Source organism: Capra hircus, chromosome 4, assembly GCF_001704415.2.
Source record: "Capra hircus breed San Clemente chromosome 4, ASM170441v1, whole genome shotgun sequence".
NCBI classification, from domain to species: domain Eukaryota; kingdom Metazoa; phylum Chordata; class Mammalia; order Artiodactyla; family Bovidae; genus Capra; species Capra hircus.
Window position 1 is genome coordinate 49,090,465 of NC_030811.1, and position 25,466 is coordinate 49,115,930.

Genomic DNA, 25,466 nt, shown 5'->3' on the forward strand with positions numbered 1-25,466 from the left:
CAGGGGATCCTCTACAAGACGAGCCTCAGGGTAAAATGGGGTATCCCTCCTTGATGACTCAACCCACCTCCAGAGCCCCAAGCTGAGGCACACTCACCGAACTGGCCGTCCGCCCTCACGTACAGCTCGATGACGCTGTAGGCAATGGTGGTGGGAGCTGGGATCTCTAGCACCACGTTGCTGTCCTTGATGATGTTCCCATCCTCCATCACTGACACCTGCAGAAGGGTGCATGCTCCCACCTGTGCGCTCAGGCTCCCCCAGCCTTCTCCTGCCTCCCATGTAGCCAGCCTAGGCCCTGTGCCCAAGAAGTGCCGGGAAAATGCCCTCAGAACTGGGGGGAAAGGAGAACCAGCCAGCAGGGGCCAGGATTTAATCCTTGTCGGCTTCATGATGTCCTACACATATTCTAAAGTCAGTGGCCAACCTGTAGCACAAAGGCAAGAATCCAGAGTTTGGGAGATAGTACAGTTAGGTCTGTGGTGCTGAGTAAAGAAGATAATAAGTCAACTTCCCATTTCTCTCATGGAGGATTATGGAAACAACTTTGAAATCCTAAGAAAATCATCAATGGTAAGAGTCTGACTAGGAGAACCTAGCTGAGAGCAAGATCCCCTGAGCATGTCCTCCCAGACCAGGTATGTGACACACTGTGCCATCAGATAAAACTGGGGAGAGGCTGGAAGGAAGGGGCACAAGGAGGAGGGAAGGATGGCCAGGAAATGCCGAGTCAGCAGCAAAGCTCTCTCCTTCAGACCCTGTCACAAATCTGATTTGCCCACCATGGCCTGGGGAGGATGAGAAGCGGCTCAGATGCTAGAGATCAGAGGCCTTTATAGCAACCTGATCCTGGTCAGAGTGTGATGACTACCAACCTCCGGAAACCCCAGCAGGCTCCAGGCCTTTGGTGGGGGTCACTGTGGACAGAAATACTGGCAGGGCCAGCTAAAGCCATCTCCCATCAAACCTCATCACTCTGTCCAGCCTGCCCACCCCAGAGAGAGTCCAGCTCCAGACCTGAATCTCCATCTCCTTCTAAATATAATATTACTGGGTCTTCTGGTATAATTTGAAAGTTACCCCAAGAAGTAAACTTCTAAGAGCAGAATATGAGGCACTATGGAGGGGAGGCAGTTTGGGGTGACAGCCTCCTGTTCAGTTCCACTGAAGCTCAGGGATCAGCTTGGTAGGACTGTACCTTAATCCAGAAACACCTGTTCATGTATATTAAAGACACCTGTGCTGATCTTTACCTTTCCTAACTCAATCCACTGGGGATTTAAGGCAGCCAGTCTCAAAATCCTCATTTCTGAAACTTTGATTCTTAGGGGCTCTAGGAGTTATCTGTGCGCTGGCCTTGCCAGTGGTCATTTGATCCATTTTTTGAAGGGGGAATGCACCTGATTCACCCCGGTATGCCAATCTAAGCATCCCATTGTCCTGGTCTTGGGTCTGCTTCAGGAATGGGCAATGGCCCAAGATGGTCCAGGGCCTGCCTTCCTGCCCTGAAGCACTCTTTCCACTAGGGATGAGGTGGGATGAAAGCCAGGAGCTGCCACCCCACAGGCTTATATGAGAGGGACTCCACCTTCAGGGAAGGCAGCTCACCAGCTTCTCAAGTCCTGGATCCAGCAGTGACTGAATAAAGTAAAGTGAAGTCAAGTCGCCCAGTCATGTCTGACTCTGCAACCTCATAGATTGCAGCCCACCAGGCTCCTCTGTCCATGGGATTCTCCAGGCAAGAGTACTGGAGTGGGTTGCTATTTCCTTCTCCAGGGGATCTTCCTGACCCAGGGATCAAACCCAGGTCTCCCACATTGTAGGCAGATGCTTCACCGTCTGAGCCACCAGGGAAGTCTCCTAGATCACTCCAAATGTTTCAGTTACAGGAGCCAATCAGTTCTTTCTTGTTTAAACCAATCTGACTTGGATTTCTGTGAACTGCCTACGAGAGTCCTGATGAATGAAGACCCCACTCCCAGAGGGCCCGGCGCCTCCTGGGCCAGGCGCGCACCTGCACAGTCTTGGTCTGGATCCCCACCATGCCACCACACTTCTCCTCGATCTGGACGTGCTCAGATATCACGCACTTCTGCGTCGTCACGATCTTCTGCGTCAGGACACACAGGACCGCATTCTTCCTCTCCAGCACCTGCTGCAGTACCGGGTTCTTCAGGTTGATTGTTCTGAAAAAAGAAAAGGACCGTGAATGGGCTCGGGGAGGTGGATGCAGCGTGAACTATCACTTCTTGCACAGCTGGCGGGTGAGGAGCAAACAGGTGACAGCCAGCATCCGTTATTTCCTGGTGCTGAGAGGGGTCCAGCTCATCCAGAGAGGCAGAAACCAAAGTCTCCTGAGGCCACCTCTGAGCTGCCAGGCCTCCAGAGAAAGGCTGGCACCACAGGGATGGGGTTCCTGTCAAACAGCCATGCTGACTGTCACAGAGAAAGAAAGACACCCAACAGGTACAGGAGCTGCAATCCATCTGCTCACACTCTGGGAACTCCACTCTGTCATTTAACCAGAGGCCAAGGGACCATCACAGGCATGGGCAATAAATACAGGATGACGAGGTGGCGGGGTGGGGGGCATGCTGACCAGTGCTTCTCACAGAAGAGAAGGGGACAGGCTTGAGGTACAAATAGCAAGGGGAAAATTGGATTTTAATTTTAAAAGTATTTTTTAATCTGTCTGTCCAGGAAGGATATGCAGTCTCTTAGAAGGGATTTTAGAAGGGCTTCTCGGTTCAGTAGCAAAGAATCTGCCTGCCAGTGCACAGGGCACAGGAGACGTGGGTTTGATCCCTGGGTCAGGAAGATCCCCTGGAGGAGTAAATTGCAGCTCACTCCAGTATTCATTGGATTCTCCAGGAGCCTGGTGAGCTACAGTCCACGAGGTCGCAAAGAGTCGGACACGACTGAAGAGATTGCACACACGTGCAGAAGGGATTTTACATCATTTTACAGATGGGGAACTGAGCCCAGTAAGGTGTGGCCTGCCCAGGTTTCCCAGCAGAGACTTGGGGCTCCCAGGTGGCTGCTCTGGGGAATTTCAAAAACAAGGTCAATTCCCATCTATAGAAGATGATGTGCTGATTAGAAGCAAACGCTGTAGCGCCCACTCTGGAAGTCCTATTCAATGCTGAGTCTATGGGGTGGAGAGAAAGAAGACCAGGTTAGAGTTAGTGGCAGCACAGGAACAATTAATGTTCACCCTGTGCTTTTCAAACAGGCCAAGGTGAGTTACCTTCAAAAGCTTGGCCCCATCGCCATCCATGCCGTGGCTGTCGTCCCACACCCCAGGCAGACGCAGCTTCTCCAGGCTTCAGAAAGCATCCCCAGAATGGAGGCAAGTAGCTGGAAAGATCCTATCTCCATGGGCTGGAAACCCATATCCATCAACAGATGAACGGATACATCAGTGTGGTCCATGCATACAATGGGATTCAACCACAGAAAGGAACAAAGCTGACGTGCTATAACATGAACGAACCTTGAAGACATTATGCTGAATGAAAGAAGCCAGGTACAAAAGGAGAAATACTGGATGATATTACACATATCAAATATTTAGATCAGGCAAATTCTCAGCCACAGAAAGTAGATTTAAGGTTATCAGGGGCTGGGGAAGAGACAATGGGGGAGGGGAGTTCTTGTTTGATGGCTACAGAGTTTTTTTGTAGGGTGATGAGAAAGTTCTAGAAATGGATAGTGGTGATGACTGCATGACAGTGTGAAGGTACTTAAACCACTGAACTATGCACCTAAAAATGGTTTAAATGATAAAATTTACGTTATATTTTATCACAATTAAAAAAAGTAAAGACATGTCCATCGGCAGATGAATGGAAAAAAAATGTGGCACATATATACAATGGAATATTACTCAGCCATAAAAAAGAACAGAACTGGATCATCCATAGAGACGTGGATGGGCCCAGAGTCTGTCATACAGAGTGAGGTAAGTCAGAAAGAAAAAAGTAGCTATCATATATTAATGTATATATGTGGAATCTAGGGGCTTCCCTGGTGGCTCAGATGGTAAAGAATCTGCCTCCAATGCAGGAGACCTGGGCTCAATCCCAGGGTCAGGAAGATCCCCTGGAGAAAAAAATGGCAACCCACTCCAGTATTCTTGCCTGGAAAATCCCATGGACAGGGATCTATAAAATGGCACAAATGAACCTATTTGCAGGGCAGGAATAGAGATATAGACAAAGAGAAGAGCATGGGCTGGGGGTGGGAAGAATTGGGAAAATGAGATTGACTTATATGACTGCCATGTGTAAACAGATAGCTAGTGGAGACCTGCTATCTCTGAGCTAGCTCTGTGGTGACTTAGATGGGTGGGACACGGGGTGGGCTAGGGGGTAGAGCCAAGAAGGAGGGGCACTTCACAGATACGTATGTTCAGTTTGCAACCCCATGAATCGCAGCACGCCAGGCCTCCCTGTCCATCACCAGCTCCCAGAGCCCACTCAGAATGTATGTAGATACAGTCAATTCACTTGGTTGCACCCAGGCTTCCCAGGTGGCACCAGTGGTAAAGAACTCGCCTGCCAATGCAGGAGGCTCAAGAGATGACAGTTTGATCCCTGGGTCAGGAAGAGCCCCTGGAGTAGGAAATGGCAACCCACTCCAGTATTCTTGCCTGGGAAATCCCAAGGACAGAGAAGCCTGGTGGGCTACAGTCCACAGGGTCGCAAAGAGCCAGACACAACTGAAGCATCTTAGCATACATGCATGTACAAAACTGTAAAGAAATAAAAATAATAATAATAAAGACATGGGAAAAACTGTTCAATCTCGGTAATGGTCAAAGAAATGCAAATTATGACAATGTTTCACACATATTAAGTAAGTAATAAAGATAAATTGACAACAACAAAAAAACTGCCCAGGGCTCCATTTCCAGGAAGGCAGATAGAGCAGGGGGAACCTGCCTGGTGGGGGCTCCAATCCCAGCTCTGCCCCTCCAGCTAGGTGACTGGGAGTGAATGGCTCCACCCCACACTTTGTTATCCTTGTGGATACACTGATGGTAATGTTGTCTCTTGCTATGATGGCTGTAGGGTTTACTCGAGAGGCCACATCGTGAGCAGTCAGCATGTGCCAAGCAGACAGTCAAATGCCCCCCAAATGCTGGCCGGCTCTGGCCACCATCCTGTATATCCCCCTAACCAAGACCCCCAGAACAAGGCGCCAGTGTGTGCACTTGATGGGAATGACAGGCAGTCAACTGGGTCTCAGGTGCTTTTTCACATCTCTCACGCCCTTAGAACCTCTAGTGGACGTATCTCATCTCAAATCCTCCCGCCAGGCAATGAGGCCTTTAGCTCTGAGCCCTGCCTCTGGGAACCCCACCTTCCTGCTGTCTCTCTGCGCCTTAAATACACCAGGTACAGGCCTACCCCGAGGCCTTGACACAATGTCCCCAGGGTCCCCACATCTGACACAAGTCACTTCTCAGGCAGGCCAGTGTTCCTTGCTTACCCTGCACAGAGCGACACCCGCTCACACTGTGACACCCTAGCATGTGGACGTGTCATTCACATACTCTCGAGAGCACACTTCCACATGACACTCTTCCAGGTCCTTCGTTTATCTGCTCATTGCCTGTCTCCTCCCTCTAGACCAGTAGTCCCCAACCTTTTTGGGACCAGAGACCGATTTCATGGAAGATAATTTTTCCATGGACCAGGGATGAGGGGAGATAGTTTCCAGATAATTAAAGCGCATTACATTTACTGTGCACCTTATTTCTAATCTAATGCCTGTATCTGACAGGAGATACTGGCCTGTGGCCCAGAGGCTGAAGACCATGAAAGTGTTAGTCACTCAGTCTTGTCCGACACTTTGTAGCCCCGTGGACTGTAGCCCCCCAGGCTCCTCTGTCCATAGAATTCTTAAACTCATGGAAATAGGGTCTGTGCATGCCAAGGGCACAGTACCTAGTTTTGGAATAAATGAATAAATAAAAAGTGGGGTGTTTTTCTCCTCTTTGTGTGTCTGCCTTAATGAACATGCAAATGTATGAGTAGGTGTGCATCTGCGGGAAGAGAGAAAACAGGAAGACAGAGGAACTGGAGGATAAGCGGTGTGGTTTAGAGAATGACGTGTAGCTGTGACTCTTCCTATAGACGGTGTGAGGCCTCCAGGCACAGATTTGAAGATGAGGGCCAGCGACTTCACCAGCAGGACATACATCTGAACCAGGCCTTGCTGACTTCCTTCTATTGCACAGCATCTCCTATTCTAGCCAATTCTTGAAAAGCAACTCCCTCAAATACAGCTCAGGTACTGGCTCCTCCCCCTTTGACGAGCAGTACATCAGAAGCAGCTACTGCCACACACAAGCCCAGAACTAACAGCAGAGGGACAGCTGAAGGCTGCCTTGAGGCACCTGAAGTGACTCTGGTGGGCTGAAAATCACTGCAGTGCTTCATGGCCTAAACAGATCCACTGGAGTGCTTGATATTGCCTTAACCAATGTTCAACTGTTTGAAAAGAAAAACCTCTGGGACCTCCCTGGTGGTCCAGTGGGTAAGAATACACCTGCCAATGTGTCATATAGACACAGGTTCGATCCCTAGTCTGGGAAGATCCCACATGACACCGGGCAACTAAGCCTGTACACCACAACTGCTGAGCCTGAGCTCTGCACAGGAGAAGCCCCTGCAACGAGAAGCCCACACACCGCCACACCCTGCACGCAGAGAGAGTGCCCGAGCAGCAGTGAAGACGCAACGTAGCCACAAATACATACATACATACCTGTGGCGGTTTAGTCACTAAGTATCTGACTCTTGCGACCCCATGGACTGTAGCCCACCAGGCTCTTCTGTCCATAGGATTTTCCAGGCAAAAATACTGGAGTGGGTTGCCATTTCCTAAACCTCGCCCTAGACCACCCAAGACTCCATTGCTTAATATGCCCACCTCCCTCCAGAACCCCCACCTCAAACACCAGAAAGAGGAGGGGGAAAGGTCACCTTTCCTTAAACGTAACTTCCTTACTCATCTGAGAACAGAACAGTCCTGAGATGCTTGTGGGGACCAGCCAAGCACCTGGGAGGCTTCCTGCCCTCAGAATAGCCTTGTGGGGTGACCTCAACACGGGACAGGGAACAGAAGCCGGACCAAAGACAGGGTGCACCTCCCAGGCTGAGATTTGGGTGACTGGGGAGGAGAGTGTCAGAGGGCATGTCCTCCTGCAGGCCAGCTGAGAGCTGCTCAGCGGACAGGCAGGCAGTTCCCACCCCGGTCGCTGGGATTCTGTTTCCCAGGATGGTGCTGCCACCTTTTGGAAACAGAATACTAGACAAACCAGCTCATTCTCAATTAAGAGAGGAGGCTGGTGTAGACAGGGGAAGCTAATTATCAGAGGCTGTGGACTGTTCATACAGGAGTCTTCACAAAGCAACCTCTGGAGTGAATTCTGCCCCATCTCCACTGGTCCTCCAGGGCCTGGACACAGAATAGCTCATAGGAGCCTGGTCCCAGACCTCTTGGAACAGGAGTCCTTGTGTGATGGGACTCACGTCAACCCACCAAGTGAGGAAGCTAGCAGTTATTTCCATGTAATTCATTTACATGTATGTGTGTGTGCTCAGCCGTGTCCTGTATGCATTTAAAGAGATCCACGGGTATTTTCAGATTACTAAAGTTCAAAGAACAAAAAGTTTAAAACCCTAGAGCAAGGTTTCATAGATGAAGAACAAGGAGGCCAAGAGAGACAGCAGACAGTAACCAAAGTCACATAGCTGGAAGACCCAGGCTGGTCTTTCACAAGGCCCCGCCCGCCACAGAAGCCCCTTGCAGGCTCCCTTCTCTGGGTGAGCGCTCCTGAAGGCTGCACCAGGAACTTGACCTTCACCTCTAGCACGTCCATGTCTCCACATCAGTATCTTGCCTGTCTGGCTAGACCGGTAGCTGAGCACTGGAAGGAGGGACCATATCCAAGTCCTCTGGGAAACCTCCAAGTATCGTGCCAGCCTCTCTTTTCTGACCCCATCTTCTGATGGCTGCTCTTAGGAAATCCTTCCCGGGGTCATCCCTATTGTTCCATCTCTCCTGGGTTCTATTAAGAACCACTGAACAACACGTACAGAAGCTCTTTAGAGAGAGACACAAGGGAGCTAGACGGCCAGGAGATCAGGGGTCGGGGGGTTTTGACCTTTGGCATTTAAATCATAGGAACATATCAATTATTCAAAAATTTGTCATTAGCATTATGCTACCTATCCAGTTGGTGGGAAATGAATAATTTATCACATAAATCCCAGAGGGCAGGGTTGGAAAAAACTCACTCCCCAGTCCAGCCAGGGGTCAATGCCACAGCCGAGAGAAATGGAGCAGAAGGTTTCCACAGAAAAATGAGCAGCTCTATGCTCTTCGGCCTCGTCACACATTTGTAAGGACCGCCCAAGGATGCAGATGGCAAGTTGATGCTAGAACAGGGGGCCGTGGAGGCAGTAGTGTAGTCAACATCAAAGGGCTGGACCCCAAGGAACACGTCTGAAGGTAAGGCAAAGGAGTCCACACTAAATGGAGGAGAGAACAGCACCCCTTCCTGACCCCACAGACCTGCTGCCCCCCGCCATTCTCCTGTGAGATCACCCTCCTCTGTGTGCCCACAGCTCTGTGCAATGCCAGCACCTAGAGCCAGCCTGCAATGGGCCCAGCTTTCTGTCTCCTCACTGGGCCACTGCCTCTCATCTCTGAGCCTCAGTTTGCACATCTGTCAAGTGAGGGCTGGGTAAGAGGCCACCTGTAGTGACCCATGATATACTTATCTGAAAACATTTCTTTCCTTCCAATAATGATGGGGAAGCCAAGTCAAGTTTCCTCCCACAGCTGGCCAGAAATATGCCCAGAGTTTTCAGGTAAGCCTTCAGGCTGGGGAGCAGACCCTCCAAGCAACTAAGAAAATAGCTACATGGATACAGGCCAGTAATTCTAGGGGTGGGGTAGTGGGGAGACCAGGCAGGAGCTGCTGGAGGTGGGGGACAAGGAGGGAAGATGAGTAAAAAGTGTGGCTCCAGCCCAGCCAGGCTGCTGGGGACCGGCCGTGGGCCAGAGGAGGTGGCAGGAGCACAGGCTCCGCTCCTATGGCACCTGAAAGCCCCCCAGGCCCAGCCCTCGTGAAGCCGCCGCCTCTGCAGGCTGAAGCACTCATTCCCATTCTCTCTACTTCTCAGGCTTTGAAAACCGGATGCAACCCACAGAGAAGAAACTCAGAGAAGACTTTTAAAACTCTAACAATATCCAAAAAAAGGAGGGAAGCAGTTTTCTTTCCTAAAGCATAACGCAGCCCCCAGGACCCCTCCCGTGGAGACAAGGGGAGGGCATGCTTCCTGAGCAGACCCGTCACCCCCAAACTCATTCTTGTAACTCCACAGATAACTGGGTCCTATTGTGTTCTGGGCTAAATGCTGGGGATTCTCAGTGAGCAAGACCAAGGCATCCTTGTTGCCACGACCCTCCTTTGTAATATGTCCTAGTGGAACAGGGCTTCAAACAGAGCTCTGATAAGCTGCTCCAAAAAGTAGAGTATGTCATAAGAGAGTAGGCACAATCGGCTCTGATCCAGTCTTCTGGGAGAAATGTGAAACTACAAGGGCCCCAGGGGACGACGAGTTCTAAGGCAGGAAACCAGTTTCATCTTGAATACCACCTCTGATGGATCCATCAGCGATCGCTGTCTACCCACCAGGAAAGGATTCTAACGCTGAGACTGAGTCTTAGAATCCTTAAGACAGTAAGCAGTGAGAAGCAACAGAACCACGACCGATTGGCAAAGTTTGCACAGGCCTGGGAGGAAGGTGGTCCTGATCACTCAGATCTAATCCAACACCTGTGCCAAGAAAGGGAGACTGCATCCTTCAGAGGTTACAGACCGGCTTGAATCCCATGGCACACAGCTTCTGACTATCAGACCAGTGCTCTTCCACTATGTAGCTCTAAAGACTGATGCAAGAGGCTAAAGGCAAAGGCACTCTGAAGAGACTGTGCAAGACTGTGGGGGTTGGTTCTACCATCTCTCTAGGAACAGAGGTTGGGACATTATGCAGAGCCCCAAGATGGCAGCAGGCCTGCTACGGCGAGAGTATTAAGCAAGAATTACTAACCCACAGGAACCTAGTTACGTCCTGACGATTAAGGCTTTAGTAATTTAAGTATTTCTCCCAAAGGGTTTTGATTTATTGGCTAACACCGAAGTTAAAAGGAGAAGTGCGTGTTCGCCAACCAGTTGTATAGCAGAAAAATCAGAAAGGCTGTGGAGATCAGGTCCATGAACACTGCTTGTAAACTTGGCCTTGCTCTCCTGACATCTCATCCAGCAGCAAAGTCAGCTTCTCTTTTGATAGCCAGCCTCCTCCCGTCTCTAGACCTGGCGAAACGATCCCACCAAGGCCATGACTAGAGTTGAATTTCAGTGGCCACCTCCTGAGACCCTGAAAGGAACGTGACTGTCACTTCCATGGCCTGCTTGACCCCCAGGGGGACAGTCCCTCCCCAGGTGGAGTCTGTGCAGAGTCTGTCCAGAGAGGAGGGGAGGAGGGCTGGCCCTTCCGCTGTGTCTGGTTTGTTCCTGTGGGCACCACACTGACATCCCCTGAGTGTGATGTGCCACTAGCTGCATCCTTCAGTTTTGTTCAGGTTTGGGAGCCTGGTACAAGGGCAGGAAGGCAGTGATGCAGCCCCACAGGTAAGTCCTGGCCAATCCTGGTGACTCCACTGTTCTCAGCAGGGACTGGATAGGATGGGCCACCCGTGGCAATTCCGTCCATTAAGACTTGAGAAGAAAGCCTATTGGGGGGTTTCTGGGAGGATCTTTCCCGCTCTTAATCAGAGGCACAAGGAAGAGACCCCTCTCCTGACTTTGGGCTTTGTCTGCGATGCAGTCGTTTGGGCACTAGCGAAAACCGGGTGGCTGGGACAAGCAATGCACAGAGGCTGCCACAAGGGGGTCCCACTGAGCCACTGAGCGAACCAGCCACCAGGAACCACAGGTGACGGGGACCCATCCTACCTGCGGAGGTTTTTAATGGGAGGTAATAACAGATCCTCTTTACAACTAAAGACACTCTATCTGGTCCATGAAGTTACTGTCACCCTGCTTTCGCAGAGGACAGAAACAGAACGAGTTCATGAGCCCCTGACGCAACAGCATGCCGCTAACCAGGGCCAAAGCCCTGTGTCTTTCCATCTTCCCTCTCCCTGTGGGGCCTCCTCGGGGCAGTGTACACAGAAGCTGCTTCATATGTGCTTGACAGCAAACAAGCAGTCTCTCTGCTCAGTTACCTGGGAAAACTTCCTGGAGACTGGAAGCCGACCCTCTCAGAAACCCAAGCAGCCACCACTGGCGGTCCTCTTCATACCAACCAACACTCCATTTCAACCATAAAAAAAAAAAAAAAAAACTTCCCACACAGTCCACCAGAGATGCTCAACCCGGAGCCAGGGCCAGGGCAGGAAGTCGCCAGAAACTGTACCCTGGGGCCACCACTTCCATCTGCTGAGGAAAGCCCTGCTGTGTCACAGGACTGTGACATCAGGATTGTAAGCTGGCTGGAAAAAAAAATCAAAATTGAGGCACAACGCTAACAACACATTATAAGCAAAGTGACGGGGCCACCCCCACAGCGTGGATGCCCCCAGCTCTGGGGACACTGCCAGCTATTCAACACCTTATCTCTCTCACTCACAACCAGAGAGAGAAAGGAGAAACCGACTGAGCAATTACAGACTGTCAGCCTTTCAGATGGAGTAATTAATTCACTGCCACCTGCAGAGGTGATGCAGAGGTCTGAGAGATGCTGAAACCGAATGAGGCTGATGCAGGGAGGTGAGCTCACGCAGAAGCCCATGGGCCAGTTTTTGCCTTCCAAGCTCTGTGCAGCTAGATGGAAAACTCACGGGTTTGGTGGACCTGGGCTTCCATCTTAAGTCCAGGCAAACTAGTGAACCTCTGCATTTCCACTGCAAAATGAAGACGAACCAAGTATTCTTTCAACCAAACAGTGCTGATGGTACTGCAGGCATCGTGTGGGGCCAAAGGTGAGCAAAACAGGACGTTCCAGGAGGGACAGAGACACGGAATCAGGCAGTGACGACAAGAGTCACCCCACAACCGGGGTCGACACTCCGGTAGGGGAATCGGTGGCGTGGCTGCTGAAGGATGTGGGAGGGAATCTGATGAAACTGACGGAGGGAGTCTGCGTGTGGACTTCGTGTGCAGAGGGGACTCGTAGAGGCTTCAACACGGCGGGGGCCAGGGAGGGAGTGAGAAAGAGCCTGGGGCACTGATGCCAGGGACCCAAAGACGTTCAGGGGGCTGGGCCTGAGCGGAGGAGAGCGTGGGCATCATCCCTAAGACAGCGAAGAGCACAGAAGGGCACACGCCAGGCACAGACAAGATCCGATGGACTACCATGCGGAGAATCAAATGGAGAGGGTGACTGGGTGCAGAGGGACCAGCTGGAGACTCCTGGGCCATCAAGGTGAGAGACGGTGGTGGCCTGCAGCAGGGCAATGTGACGCTGGGGCCCTGGGAAGAGCAGGACAGATATTCAAGAGGCAGAAGCAACTAGTGGGAGACTAGGTGTGGGAGGGAAGGCCAGGAAGGAGCCGTGTCACGTTCAGATTTCTGGCTGAGACAACTGGACTTAATGCTGCACCAACCAGCACCTGGCGGGGAGTCAGGCAGTGAAGCGGGTATCAAGAGACAATGAGAAGTTCAATGTTGGGTGTCAGACACGGTATGAAAGCTCCAGGGGAATAAACGTCTGCTCGCCTAAACTCTAACTCCTAATTCCAGCCAACCCAATTTTGTACATCACATCTTGCCAATTTTTAAACATATTTTTTCATTTCTCTGAAATCAGGATGTTTGTAAATGAACAGGTGACCTGTTTAGTTGGCAGTACTCTTAGTGGTATATACAAGGGTGGTATATACAAAGGATGAAATCTTGGATTTGATGAATTAATGTCTATCAACCTTAAAAGAAAATAGTACATGAATTTCTCTCCTTATGACATAAGTCCTACCTAGCTCCAGAAAGATCTGAAGTAGCCTTTAAAATAAAGTTCATAGGACAGAATGATTTCTGTAAAACAAAAATTACCCTTGGGATCGAATATTGAGGGGTTCGGCTCAAATAAAAACAAGAGGCCAAACAAGCTTCTAGAAGACCCCAAGCCTGATAGCTAAAACAAAACCAGGAGACAGAATAATCTAGAAAGAAAAAAAAAAAAAAAACAGCAAGAAACTGACTGACTTACAGACACCACAGAGATGGGTATGGCCTGGAGGTCTCAGGAAAGATATCTTTTAAAAAACAGTGGATCTGAGGATCTGATGTGGCCTTGAGAGCTTTATTGCTGCTCTTTCCAAAAAGGATATGATCAGAGACAGCAATATCTTACTAATACTGCTCAAGAATTTCATATACCTTTGGATTTCCCTGGTGGTGCCATGGATAAGAATCTACCTGCCAATGCAGGGCACACGAGCTCGATCCCTGGTCTGGGAAGATTCCGCATGCCAGGAGCAACTAAGCCCATGAGCCATTACTACTGAGCCCATGCTCTAGCGCCCACTAGCTGCAAGCACAGCCAAAAATAAATACTTTAAAAATAACCTTAAAAAAAAAAAAAAAAAAAGAATTTCATACATCTTCATTCAAGAACTGAACAAGCATCTCCTGTAAGAAAAAAACACACAGAACTTTCTGTAAGAATAACCTGGGTGCTTTCCTGACTTTCATATGCCAAGAAACACGTCTAGGTCTATACTCATTCAGGAGAAGCCAGGCTGCTGGCACATGCAAGCCTGCCTCACTGAAGACGGTCAGTCCTTCCATGGTGGGGTTCATGATGCAGACCACATGGCTGCCTGCCTCCTCCACAGAGGAGTGAAACAAGGGCTGCAAGATGCCCGCATCAGAAATCCCAAGGGCTTCACTTCATTTCTCTTCTGAAACTGCATCTTCTGCCTCGTCACAAAACACTAAGTCACCCCTTACCGTCCCACAGCTCTGACCTTTGCAACCTTCTATAATCAGGCTCTACTGGGGGCTGGTCAGAATAGCAATAATTATGGAACTGTTCACGCTAATAACTACATTTTTGAGAACTTGCTATGGGCCATGCTTTGTTTACATGTTCTTATTTAATTCTTACAAAAACTCCTCCAGAACACAAACTCCATTTCACTAATGAAATTTTTTATTTCAAAAAAATGAACCTGAAGTTTACCAGTTAGCCTAAAAATACCACCACCAAAAACACCAGCAAGAGAAGAACAGGAAGAGGGGCTGCTTGATGCTTACATTCCCAGACCCTAAGATGCCTCCACCTGGTTTATTTTACCTACTTAAAGAGTTCCCCAGTGGGAGAAAAATAAGAGAGTAAACAAAAGAACAAGATTCAGGAAACTCTCTTTCTCCAAGTACACGTGGCTAGAGGTCTTTAAATTGTTAGGCACAAACTCTATTAAAAATAACAATGCCAGAGAAGGACATGAGCTCACCTCATCTCATGAAAACACCAAAATCAAAACTAACTGCTAAACAACCATTGACAAAAAAAAACAAACACTGAAACATACCACAAAAGATATCCTACATCCAAAGACAAAGAAGAAGCCACGAGACAGTCGGAGGGTGCAATGGTGATAAAATCAAATCCAATACCTCCTCTCCCAGAATGGGCAACTCACAAAGGGGAAAATAATCTCATCACAGAGCTTCCCCCACAAGAATGAAGGTCCTGAGCCCCAAGTTGGGCTCCGAACCTGGTGGGGGGATCTTAAACATTGGGAGGAGGAACCCCAAGAGCATATATTTGATGCCGAGAGGTATTTGATTGCAGGAATTCCACTGAACTGGAGAAAACAAGAACTCCACTCTAAGAGGATGCACACAAGTTCATGTACACTAAGACCCAGGGAAAAAAGCAGTGACCTTCTAAGAGCCTGGGCCAGACCTACGTGCTAGTATCCTGCAGAGGCACGACACAACTATGACTCCCTGCAGGACGAAGACACTAGTGGCGGCAGTTCTGGGGAGTCCTTTTTGGCGTGAGCCCTGCTGGAGGCCACCATTTGCTCACCAAGACCAGGCCCCAATCAACAGCCTCCACTCCTGAAACCTCTCAGGCCAACCAACCAAGAGGGGAAGAACACAGTCCAAACCATTACTAGACAGGCTATGCAAACCCTTCCTGAGCCCACAGCTGCAGAGTCAACAGACCCCTTGAATTACCCTTGCCCACCAGAGGGACAAGACCCACCTCCATCCATCAGTGGGCAGGAAACAGTTCCTCCCACATGCACAAGCCTCTCAGTTCTCAATTCAGTCACTCAGTCCTGTCCTACTCCTTGCAACCCCACAAACTGTTTCACACCAGGCCTCCCTGTCCATCACCAATCCTGAAGTTTACTCAAACTCATGTCCATTGAGTCAGTTATGCCATCCAACCATCTCATCCTCTGTCATCCCCTGCTCCTCCCGCCTTCAGTCTTTCCCACCATCAGGGTCTTTTCAAATGAGTCAGGTCTTTGCATTAGGTGGCCAAAGTATTAGAGTTTCAGCTTCAGCATCAGTCCTTCCAGTGAATATTCAGGATTGATTTCCTTTAGGATGGACTGGTTGGATCTCCTTGAGGTCCAAGGGACTCTCAAGAGTCTTCTCCAATATCACAGTTCAAAATCATCAATTCTTCAGCGCTCGGCTTCCTTTATAGCCCAATTCTCACATCCATACATGACCGCTGGAAAAACCATAGCTTTGACTAGACGGACCTTTGTTGGCAAAGTAAAGTCTCTGCTTTTTAATATGCTGTCTAGGTTGGTCATAACTTTTCTTCCAAGGAGCAAGTGTCTTTTAATTTCATGGCTGCAGTCACCATCTGCAGTGATTTGGGGTCCCCCCAAAAATAAAGTCTGTCACTGTTTCCATTGCTTCCTCATCTATTTGCCATGAAGTGATGGGACCAGATGCCATGATCTTAGTTTTCAGAATGTTGAATTTTAAGCCAACTTTTTCACTCCCCTCTTTCACTTCCATCAAGAAGCTTTTTAGTTCTTCGCTTTCTACCATAAGAGTGGTGTCATCTGCATATCTGAGGTATTGATATTTCTCCCAGCAATCTTGATTTTAGTTTGTGCTTCATCCAGCCCAGCATTTCTCATGATGTACTCTGCATATAAGTTAAACAAGCAGGGTGACAATATACAGCCTTGACGTACTCCTTTTCCTATTTGGAACCAGTTAGTTGTTCCATGTCCAATTCTAACTTTTGCTACCCGACCTGCATATAGGTTTCTCAAGAGGCAGGTCAGGTGGTCTGGAATTCCCCTCTCTTTCAGAATTTTCCACAGTTTGTTGTAATCCACACAGTCAAAGGCTTTGGCATAGTCAATAAAGCAGAAATAGATGTTTTTCTGGAACTCTTGCTTTTTCCATGATAAAGCAGATGTTGGCAATTTGATCTCTGGTTCCTCTGCCTTTTCTAAAACCAGCTTGAACATCTGGAAGTTCACAGTTCATGTACTGCTGAAGCCTGGCTTGGAGAATTTTGAGCATTACTTTACTAGCGTGTGAGATGAGTGCAATTGTGCGGTAGTTTGAGCATTCTTTGGCATTGCCTTTCTTTGGGATTGGAATGGAAACTGACCTTTTCCAGTTCTGTGGCCACTGCTGAGTCTTCCAAATTTGCTGGCATATTGAGTGCAGCACTTTAACAGCATCATCTTTCAGGATTTGACATAGCTCCAGTGGAATTCCATCACCTCCACTAGCTTTGTTCATAGTGATGCTTCCTAAGGCCCATTTGACTTCACATTCCAGGATGTCTGGCTCTAACTGAGTGATCACACCATCACGATTATCTCAGTCATGCAGATCTTTTTTGTATAGTTCTTCTATGTATTCTTGCCACATCTTCATATCTTCTGCTTCTGTTAGGTCCATACATTTCTGTCATTTACTGTGTGCATCTTTGCATGAAAAATTCCCTTGGTATCTCTAATTTTCTTGAAGAGATCTCTAGTCTTTCCCATTCTATTGTTTTCCTCTATTTCTTTGCATTGATCGCTGAAGAAGGCTTTCTTATCTCTCCTTGCTATTCTTTGGAACTCTGCATTCAGATGCTTATATCTTTCCTTTTCTCCTTTGCCTTTCACTTCTCTTCTTTTCACAGCTATTTGTAAGGCCTCCTCAGACAACCATTTTGCCTTTTTCCATTTCTTTGTCTTGGGGATGGTCTTGATCACTGCCTCCTGTACAATGTCATGAACCCCAGTCCATAGTTCTTCAAGCAATCTATCAGATCTAATTCCTTGAATCTATTTCTCACTTCTACTGTATAATCATAAGGAATTTGATTTAGGTATACCTGAATGGTCTAGTGGTTTTCCCTACTTTCTTCAATTTAAGTCTGAATTTGGCAATAAGGAGTTCATGATCTGAGCCACAGACAACTCCCAGTCTTGTTTTTGCTGACTGTATAGAGCTTCTCCATCTTTGGCTGCAAAGAATATAATCAATATGATTTTGGTGTTGACCATCCGGTGATGTCCATGTGTAGAGTCTTCTCTTGTGATGTTGGAAGAGGGTGTTTGCTGTGAGCAGTGTGTCCTCTTGGCAAAACTCTGTTAGCCTTTGTCCTGCTTCATTTTGTACTCCAAGTCCAAATTTGCCTGTTACTCCAGGTATTTCTGGACTTCCTACTTTTGCATTCCAGTCCCGTATAATGAAAAGGACATCTTTTTTGGATGTTAGTTCTAGAAAGTCTTGTAGGTCTTCATAGAACCATTCAACTTCAGCTTCTTCAGCATTACTGGTAGGGGCATAGACTTGGATTACTATGATATTGATATTGAATGGTTTGCCTTGGAAACGAACAGAGATCATTCTGTCATTTTTGAGATTGCATCCAAGTACTGCATTTCAGACTCTCTTGTTGACTATGATGGCTACTCCATTTATTCTAAGGGATTCCTGCCCACAGTAGTAGATATAATGGTCATCTGAGTTAAATTCACCCATTCCAGTCCATTTTAGTTCGATGATTCCTAAAATGTTGATGTTCACTCTTGCCATCTCCTGTTTGACCATTTCCAATTTGCCTTGATTCAAGGACCTAACATTCCAGGTTCCTATGCAATATTGCTTTTTACAGCATCAGACTTTACTTCCATCACCAGTCATATCCACAACTGGATGTTGTTTTGTTTTGGCTCCATCTCTTCATACTTTTTTTTAAAAATAAATTTATTTTAATTGCAGGTTAATTACTTTACAATATTGTATTTGTTTTGCCATACATCAACATGAATCCGCCACAGGTATACACGTGTTCCCCATCCTGAACCCCCCTCCTTCCTCCCTCCCTGTACCATCCCTCTGGGTAATCCCAGGGCACCACCCAAGCATCCAATATCATGCATCGAACCTGGACTGGTGATTCATTTCATATATGATATTATACATGTTTCAATGCCATTCTCCCATCTCTTCATTCTTTCTGGAGTTATTTCTCCACTGATCTCCAGTAACATACTGGACACCTACTGACCTGGGGTGTTCATCTTTCAGTGTCCTATCTTTTCACCCTTTCATAATGTTCATGGGGTTCTCAAGGCAAGAATACTGAAGTAGTTTGCCATTCCCTTCTCCAGTGGACCATGCTTTGTCAGAACTCTCCATCATGACCTGTCTGTCTTGGGCGGCCCTACACGGTATGGCTCATAGTTTGACTGAGTTAGACAAGGCTGTGGTCCATGTGATCAGATGGGTTAGTTTTCTGTAATTGTGGTTTTCAGTCTGTCTGCCCTCTGATGGAGAAGGATAAGAGGCTTATGGAAGCTTCCTGATGGGAGAGACTGACTGAGGGGGAAATGGGGTCTTGTTCTGATGGGTGGGGCCATGCTCAGTAAATCTTTAATCCAATTTTCTTTTGAAGGGTGGGGCTTTGTTCCCTCCCTGTGGTTTGACGTGAGGCCAAACTATGGTAGAGGTAATGAAGATAACGGGGCCCTCCTTCAAAAGGCCCCATGCAGGCACTGCAACAGTCAGTGCCCCCAACCCTGCAGCAGGCCACTGCCGACTGACACCTCTGCCAGAGACTCCTGGACACTCATGAACAAGTCTGGGTCAGTCTCTTGTGGGATCACTGCTCCTTTCTCCTGGGTCCTGGTGCACACAAGATTCTGTTTGTGCCCTCCAAGACTCTGTTTCCCCAGTCCTATTTAAGTTCTGGCAGCTCTATGGTGGGATTAATGGTGACCTCCTCCAAGAGGGCTTATGCCATATCCAGGTCTACGTACCCAGAGCCCCGGCCGCCGCGGCAGTCCACTGCTGATCTGTACCTCCTCAGGAGACACCCAAGCACAGTTCTGTCTCAGTCTCTATGGGGTCCTGGTGCACACAAGGCATGTTTGAGCCCTCTGCTGCTGCTCCTAAGTCGCTTCAGTCGTGTCCAATTCTGTGCGACCCCATAGAGAGCAGTCCACCAGACTCCTCCATCCCTGGGATTCTCCAGGCAAGAATACTGGAGTGGGTTGCCATTTCCTTCTCCATTAAGCCCTCTGAGCCCAGCATCATCCACCAGGGGGCAGAGAGCAGAAACAGGAACTACAACCCTGCAGAGTGCAGAACGGAAACCACAATTACAGAAACTTAGACAAAACGATACAGCGTAGGAACACGTCCCCGTCAAAGAAGGAAGGAAAAATCCCAGAAGGACAACCACAATCCACCCGAAAAAGAATTCAGAGTAACGACGGTAAAGATGATCCAAGATCGTGGGAAAAAAAGGGAGGCACAGACCAAGAAGACACAAGAAATGTTTTTAAAAAGAGCCAGCAACCTAGATGTCCATCAGCAGATGAATGGATAAGAAAGCTGTGGTACCTATACACAATGGAGTGTTACTCAGCCATTAAAAAGAATAAATCTGAATCAGTTCTAATGAGGTGGATGAAACTGGAGCCGATTATACAGAGTGAAGTAAGCCAGAAAGAAAAACACCAATACAGCATACTAACATATATATATGGAATTTAGAAAGATGGTAATGATGACCCTGTATGAGAGACAGCAAAAGAGACACAGATGTATAGAACAGTCTTTTGGACTCTGTGGGAGAGGGCGAGGGTGGGATGATTTGGGAGAATGGCACTGAAACATATATAATAACATATGTGAAACGAACCACCAGTCCAGGCTTGATGTATGATACAGGATGCTTGGGGCTGGTGCACTGGGATGACTCAGAGGGAGGGTATGGGGAGGGAGGTGGGAGGGGGCCGTTCAGGATGGGGAACACGTGTACACCTGTGGCAGATTCATGTTGATGTATGGCAAAACCAATACAAAAAAAAAAAAAAAAAAGAGCCAGAAGATTTAAAGAACAGAGATGAACAATATAATGAATGAAAAATACGCTAGATCAAATCAGTAGCAGAATAATGAGGCAGGGGAATGGATAAGTGAACTGGAAGACAGAACTGTAGAAATCACTGCTACAAAACAGAATAAAAATAAAAGAATGAAAAGAAATGAGGACAATCTAAGAGACTTCTGGAAAAACATGAAATGCACCAATATTCACGTTACAGTGTTCCACAAAAGAAAGGAGAGGGAGAGAGGACCTAAGGAAATATTTGAAGAGATAATAGCTGAAAACTTCTGTAACACAGGAAAGGAAACAGTCACTCAAATTCAGGAAGCACAGGGTCCCACATAATATAAACCCAAGAAACAACATGCCAATATAAACATGCCAAGACACACAGTAATCAAGTCAACAAAAGTTAAAGACAAAGAGAAAATATTAAAAACAGCAAAGGAAAAGCAACAAGTAACAAAAAAGGAATTCCCATATAGTCATTAGCTGATTTCTCAGCACGAACTCTGCAGGCCAGAAGGGAGTGATATGATATATTTAATGTGATGCAATGGAAGAACTTAGAATGAAAGTGAAAGAGGAGAGTGAAAAAGTTGGCTTAAAGCTCAACATTCAGAAAACGAAGATCATGGCATCCGGTCACATCACTTCATGGGAAACAGATGGGGAAACAGTGGAAACAGTGTCAGACTTTATTTTGGGGGGCTCCAAAATCACTGCAGATCGTGACTGCAGCCATGAAATTAAAAGACGCTTACTCCTTGGAAGAAAAGTTATGACCAACCTAGATAGTATATTCAAAAGCAGAGACATTACTTTGCCAACTAAGGTCCGTCTAGTCAAGGCTATGGTTTTTCCTGTGGTCATGTATGAATGTGAGAGTTGGACTGTGAAGAAGGCTGAGCACCAAAGAATTGATGCTTTTGAACTGTGGTGTTGGAGAAGACTCTTGAGAGTCCCTTGGACTGCAAGGAGATCCAACCAGTCCATTCTGAAGGAGATCAACCCTGGGATTTCTTTGGAAGGAATGATGCTAAAGCTGAAACTCCAGTACTTTGGCCACCTCATGGGAAGAGGTGACTCATTGGAAAAGACTCTGATGCTGGGAGGGATTGGGGGCAGGAGGAGAAGGGGATGACCGAGGATGAGATGGCTGGATGGCATCACGGACTCGATGGATGTGAGTCTGAGTGAACTCTGGGAGATGGTGATGAACAGGGAGGCCTGGCGTGCTGCAATTCATGGGGTCGCAAAGAGTCAGACAGGACTGAGCAACTGAACTGAACTGAACTGAACTGAACTGAACTGAAGGCTCTCATTCAGATTTGACCGAGAAATCAAAAGCTTTAAAGGCAAGTAAAAGCTAAGAGAATTCAGCACCAGCAAACCAGCTTTAGAACAAACGCTGAAAGAATTTCCCTAGTTTTCTCAAGGGAGAGGGCACAACTATAAACAAAAAAAAAATAAAATCACAAATGGGAAAGCACACCAATAAAGGAAAATATACAGTAAAAGTCGAAAGTCATCCACACACAAATATGGTATCAAAAGCAGCAACTATGAAAAGATGAGAGTACAAATGCAGGAAATGGGAAATGCATGTGAAATTAAGAGACCAGCAACTTACAAGAACCTTTTATATGTATAGACAGATATAACAAAACCTCATGGAAACTGCAAACTAAAAAACAATAGATACATACACAAAATGAAAAAGCAACCCAAACACAACACTGAAGACAGTCATCAAATCACAAGAAACATGAACAACAGAGGAAGGGAAGAAAAAAGACCTCCAAAAATAAATCCAAGCAATTAATAAAATACTATTAGGAACATACATATTGATAATTATCTTAAATTTAAATGAACTAAATTATCCAACCAAAAGAGATAGACCAGATGAATGTATACAGAAACTAGACCTATATATAAGAGAACCACTTCAGATCTAAGGACACAAACACTGAAGATGAGATAGACAATATATTCCATTTAAATGGCAATCCAAAGAAAGCTGAAGTAGCAATACTCAGAAAAAAACAGACTTTAAATTACTGTAACAAGAGACAAGGAAAGACACTACATAATGATCAAGGGATTAATCCAAGAAGAGGATGTAACAATTGTAAATATATATGCACCCAACACAGGAGCACGTCAATATGTATGCCAAATGCTAACAGCCATAAAAGGGGAAATAAAGAGTAACACAATAATAATGAAGGACTTTAACACCCCATTTACACCAGTGAACTGATCATTCAGATTTAAGATCAATAAGGAAACATAGACCTTAAATAACACAATAGGCCAGATGAACTTAATTAGTATTTATAGAACATTCCATCCAAAACAGCACTTTCTTCTCAAGTACACATGGAACATTCTCCAGAACAGATCACATCTTGGGCCTCAAATCAAGTGCCAAAAAATTTAACAAAACTGAAATCATATCAAGCTTCTTTTCTGACCATAACACTACGAGAATATAAATCAACAAGTAAAAAAAGCTGTTTAAAAAAAAAACCCCACAAACGTGGAGGCTAAACAATATGTTATTAATCAATGGAGAAATCAAAGAGGAAATTAAAAAAAATATCTAGAGACAAATGACAACAAAAACAGGATGGTCCAAAACCTATGAGGCATGGCAAAAGCAGCTCTAAGAGGGAAGCTCAGAGCTCCAACAAACCAAAACTTCCAACAGACCAGAAGTCCATTACCTCAGGAAACAAGAACAAACACAAATAAACAACCTAACCTTACGCCTAAAGCAACTAGAGAAAGGAGAACAAACACAAACCAAAGTTAGCAGAAGGAAAGAAACCAAAGATCAAAGCAGAAATAAATAAAATAGAGAGATGAAAAATAGAAAAGATCAATGAAACTAAAAGCTGGTTCTTTGAAGAGAGAAAGAAAATGGATAAACCTTTAGCCAGACTCACCAAGGGGGGGGGGGGGGGGGAAGAGGGCTCAAATCAATAAAATTAGAAATGAAAAAGGAGAAGTTATAATGGACACGACAGAAATATAAAGGATCGTAAGAGACTACTACAAGCAACATATAGTTCAATAAAATGGAAAACCTAGAAGAAATGGAAAATTCTGAGAACAGCAAAACCTCCCAAGACTGAAACAAGAAGAGATAGAAAATACAAACAGACCAACTACAAGTACTGAAATTGAAACTGTGATTTTAAAAGTTCCAACAAACAAAAGTCCAAGAATAGACGCTTCAAAACGAATTCTATCAAACATTTAGAGAAAAGTTAACACTTATCCTTTTGAAATTCTTTAAAAAAAAAAAAAAAACTGTAGAGGAAGGAACACTCCCAGCTTCATTCTATGAGGCCAGCATCATCCTGATATCAAAGCCAAATAAAGATAACAAAAAGAAAGAAAAGAAAATTACAGGCCAATATTGAAGAACACAGAAGCAAAAATTCTTAAAATACTAGCAAACCAAATCCAACCATACATTAAAAGGATCATATACCATGATCAAGTGGGATTTATCCCAAGGATGCATGGATTCTTCAGTGCAAGCAAATGAATCAATATGATATTCCATATTAACAAACTGAAGAATAAAAACCATATGATTTTTGTTTATGGTGCTGCAAAGTATCCTAATTTCATTCTTTTACATGTGCTGTCCAGTTTTCCCAGCACCACTCATTAAAGAGGCTATCTTTGCCCTTTGCCCTTCTTGCCTCCTTTGTCAAAAATAAGGAGCACTTCCAAATACCACACACAGAGATAAACTCTAAATGGATTAAAGACCTAAATGTAGGACCAGAAACTATAAAACTCTTAGAGGAAAACATAGGCAGAGCACTCTATGATATAAATCACAGCAAGATCCTCTATGACCCACCTCCTAGAGTAATGGAAATAAAAACAAAAATAAACAAGTCAGACCTAATTAAATTTAAAAGCTTTTGCACACCAAAGGAAAACTATAAACAAGGTGAAAAGACAACCTCAGAATGAGAAAATAATAGCAAATGAAACAACTGACAAAGGATTAATCTCTGAAATATACAATCATTCAAGTCATACAAGTCAATCCCAGAAAAACAAACAATCCAGTCAAAAAGTAGGCAAAAGACCTAAAAAGACATTTCTCCAAAGAAGAGACACAGATGGCTAACAAACACATGAAAAGATGCTTAACATTGCTCATTATTAGAGAAATACAAATCAAAACTACAATGAGATATCACCTCACACTGGTCAGAATGGCCATCATTAAAAAGTCTACAAACAATAAATGTTGGAGAGGATGTGGAGAAAAGGGAACCCCCTTGCACTGTTGATGGGAATGTAAATTGATACAGCCACCATGGAAGACAGTATGGAGATTCCTTAAACATTTAGGAATAAAACCACCATATGACCCAGCAATCCCACTCCTAGGCATATACACTGAGGAAACCAAAATTGAAAAGACACATGTACCCCAATGCAGCACTATTTACAATAGTTAGGACATGGAAGGAACCTAGATGTCCGTCAGGAGATAAAGAAGTGGTGGTACATGTAAAAAACCGAATATTACTCAGCCATAAAAAGGAATGCATTTGAGTCAATTCTAATGAGGTGAATGAACCTAAAGCCTATTACACAGAGTGAAGTAAGTCAGAAAGAGAAAAATGAATATTGTATACTAACGCATATATATAGAATCTAGAAAGATGGTTCAGTTCAGTTCAGTTCATGTCAGTGCAGTTCGCTCAGTCGTGTCTGACTCTTTGCGACCCCATGAATCGCAGCACGCCAGGCCTCCCTGTCCATCACCAACTCCCGGAGTTTACCCAAACCCACGTCCATCAAGTCAGTGATGCCATCCAGCCATCTCATCCTCTGTCATCACCTTCTCCTCCTGCCCCCAATCCCTCACAGCATCAGGGTCTTTTCCAATGAGTCAACTCTTCCCATGAGGTGGCCAAAGTACTGGAGTTTCAGCTTTAGCATCAGTCCTTCCAATGAACACCCAGGACTGGTCTCCTTTAGGATGGACTGGTTGGATCTCCTTGCAGT

At 46.1% G+C, this 25,466-nt stretch overlaps 1 protein-coding gene across 1 annotated transcript in view; it reads right to left on the minus strand.

The window, feature by feature from the left end:
- Positions 1–25,466, minus strand: part of DFNA5 (DFNA5, deafness associated tumor suppressor) — a 79,631-nt gene that overhangs the window by 22,668 nt on the left and 31,497 nt on the right. The window contains exons 4-5 of the mRNA XM_018047072.1: positions 2,015–2,186; positions 98–218 (exon numbers count right to left, since the gene is read on the minus strand). Of these exons, the coding sequence (XP_017902561.1) occupies positions 98–218; positions 2,015–2,186 (293 nt within the window). The remainder of the gene's footprint in view (positions 1–97; positions 219–2,014; positions 2,187–25,466) is intronic.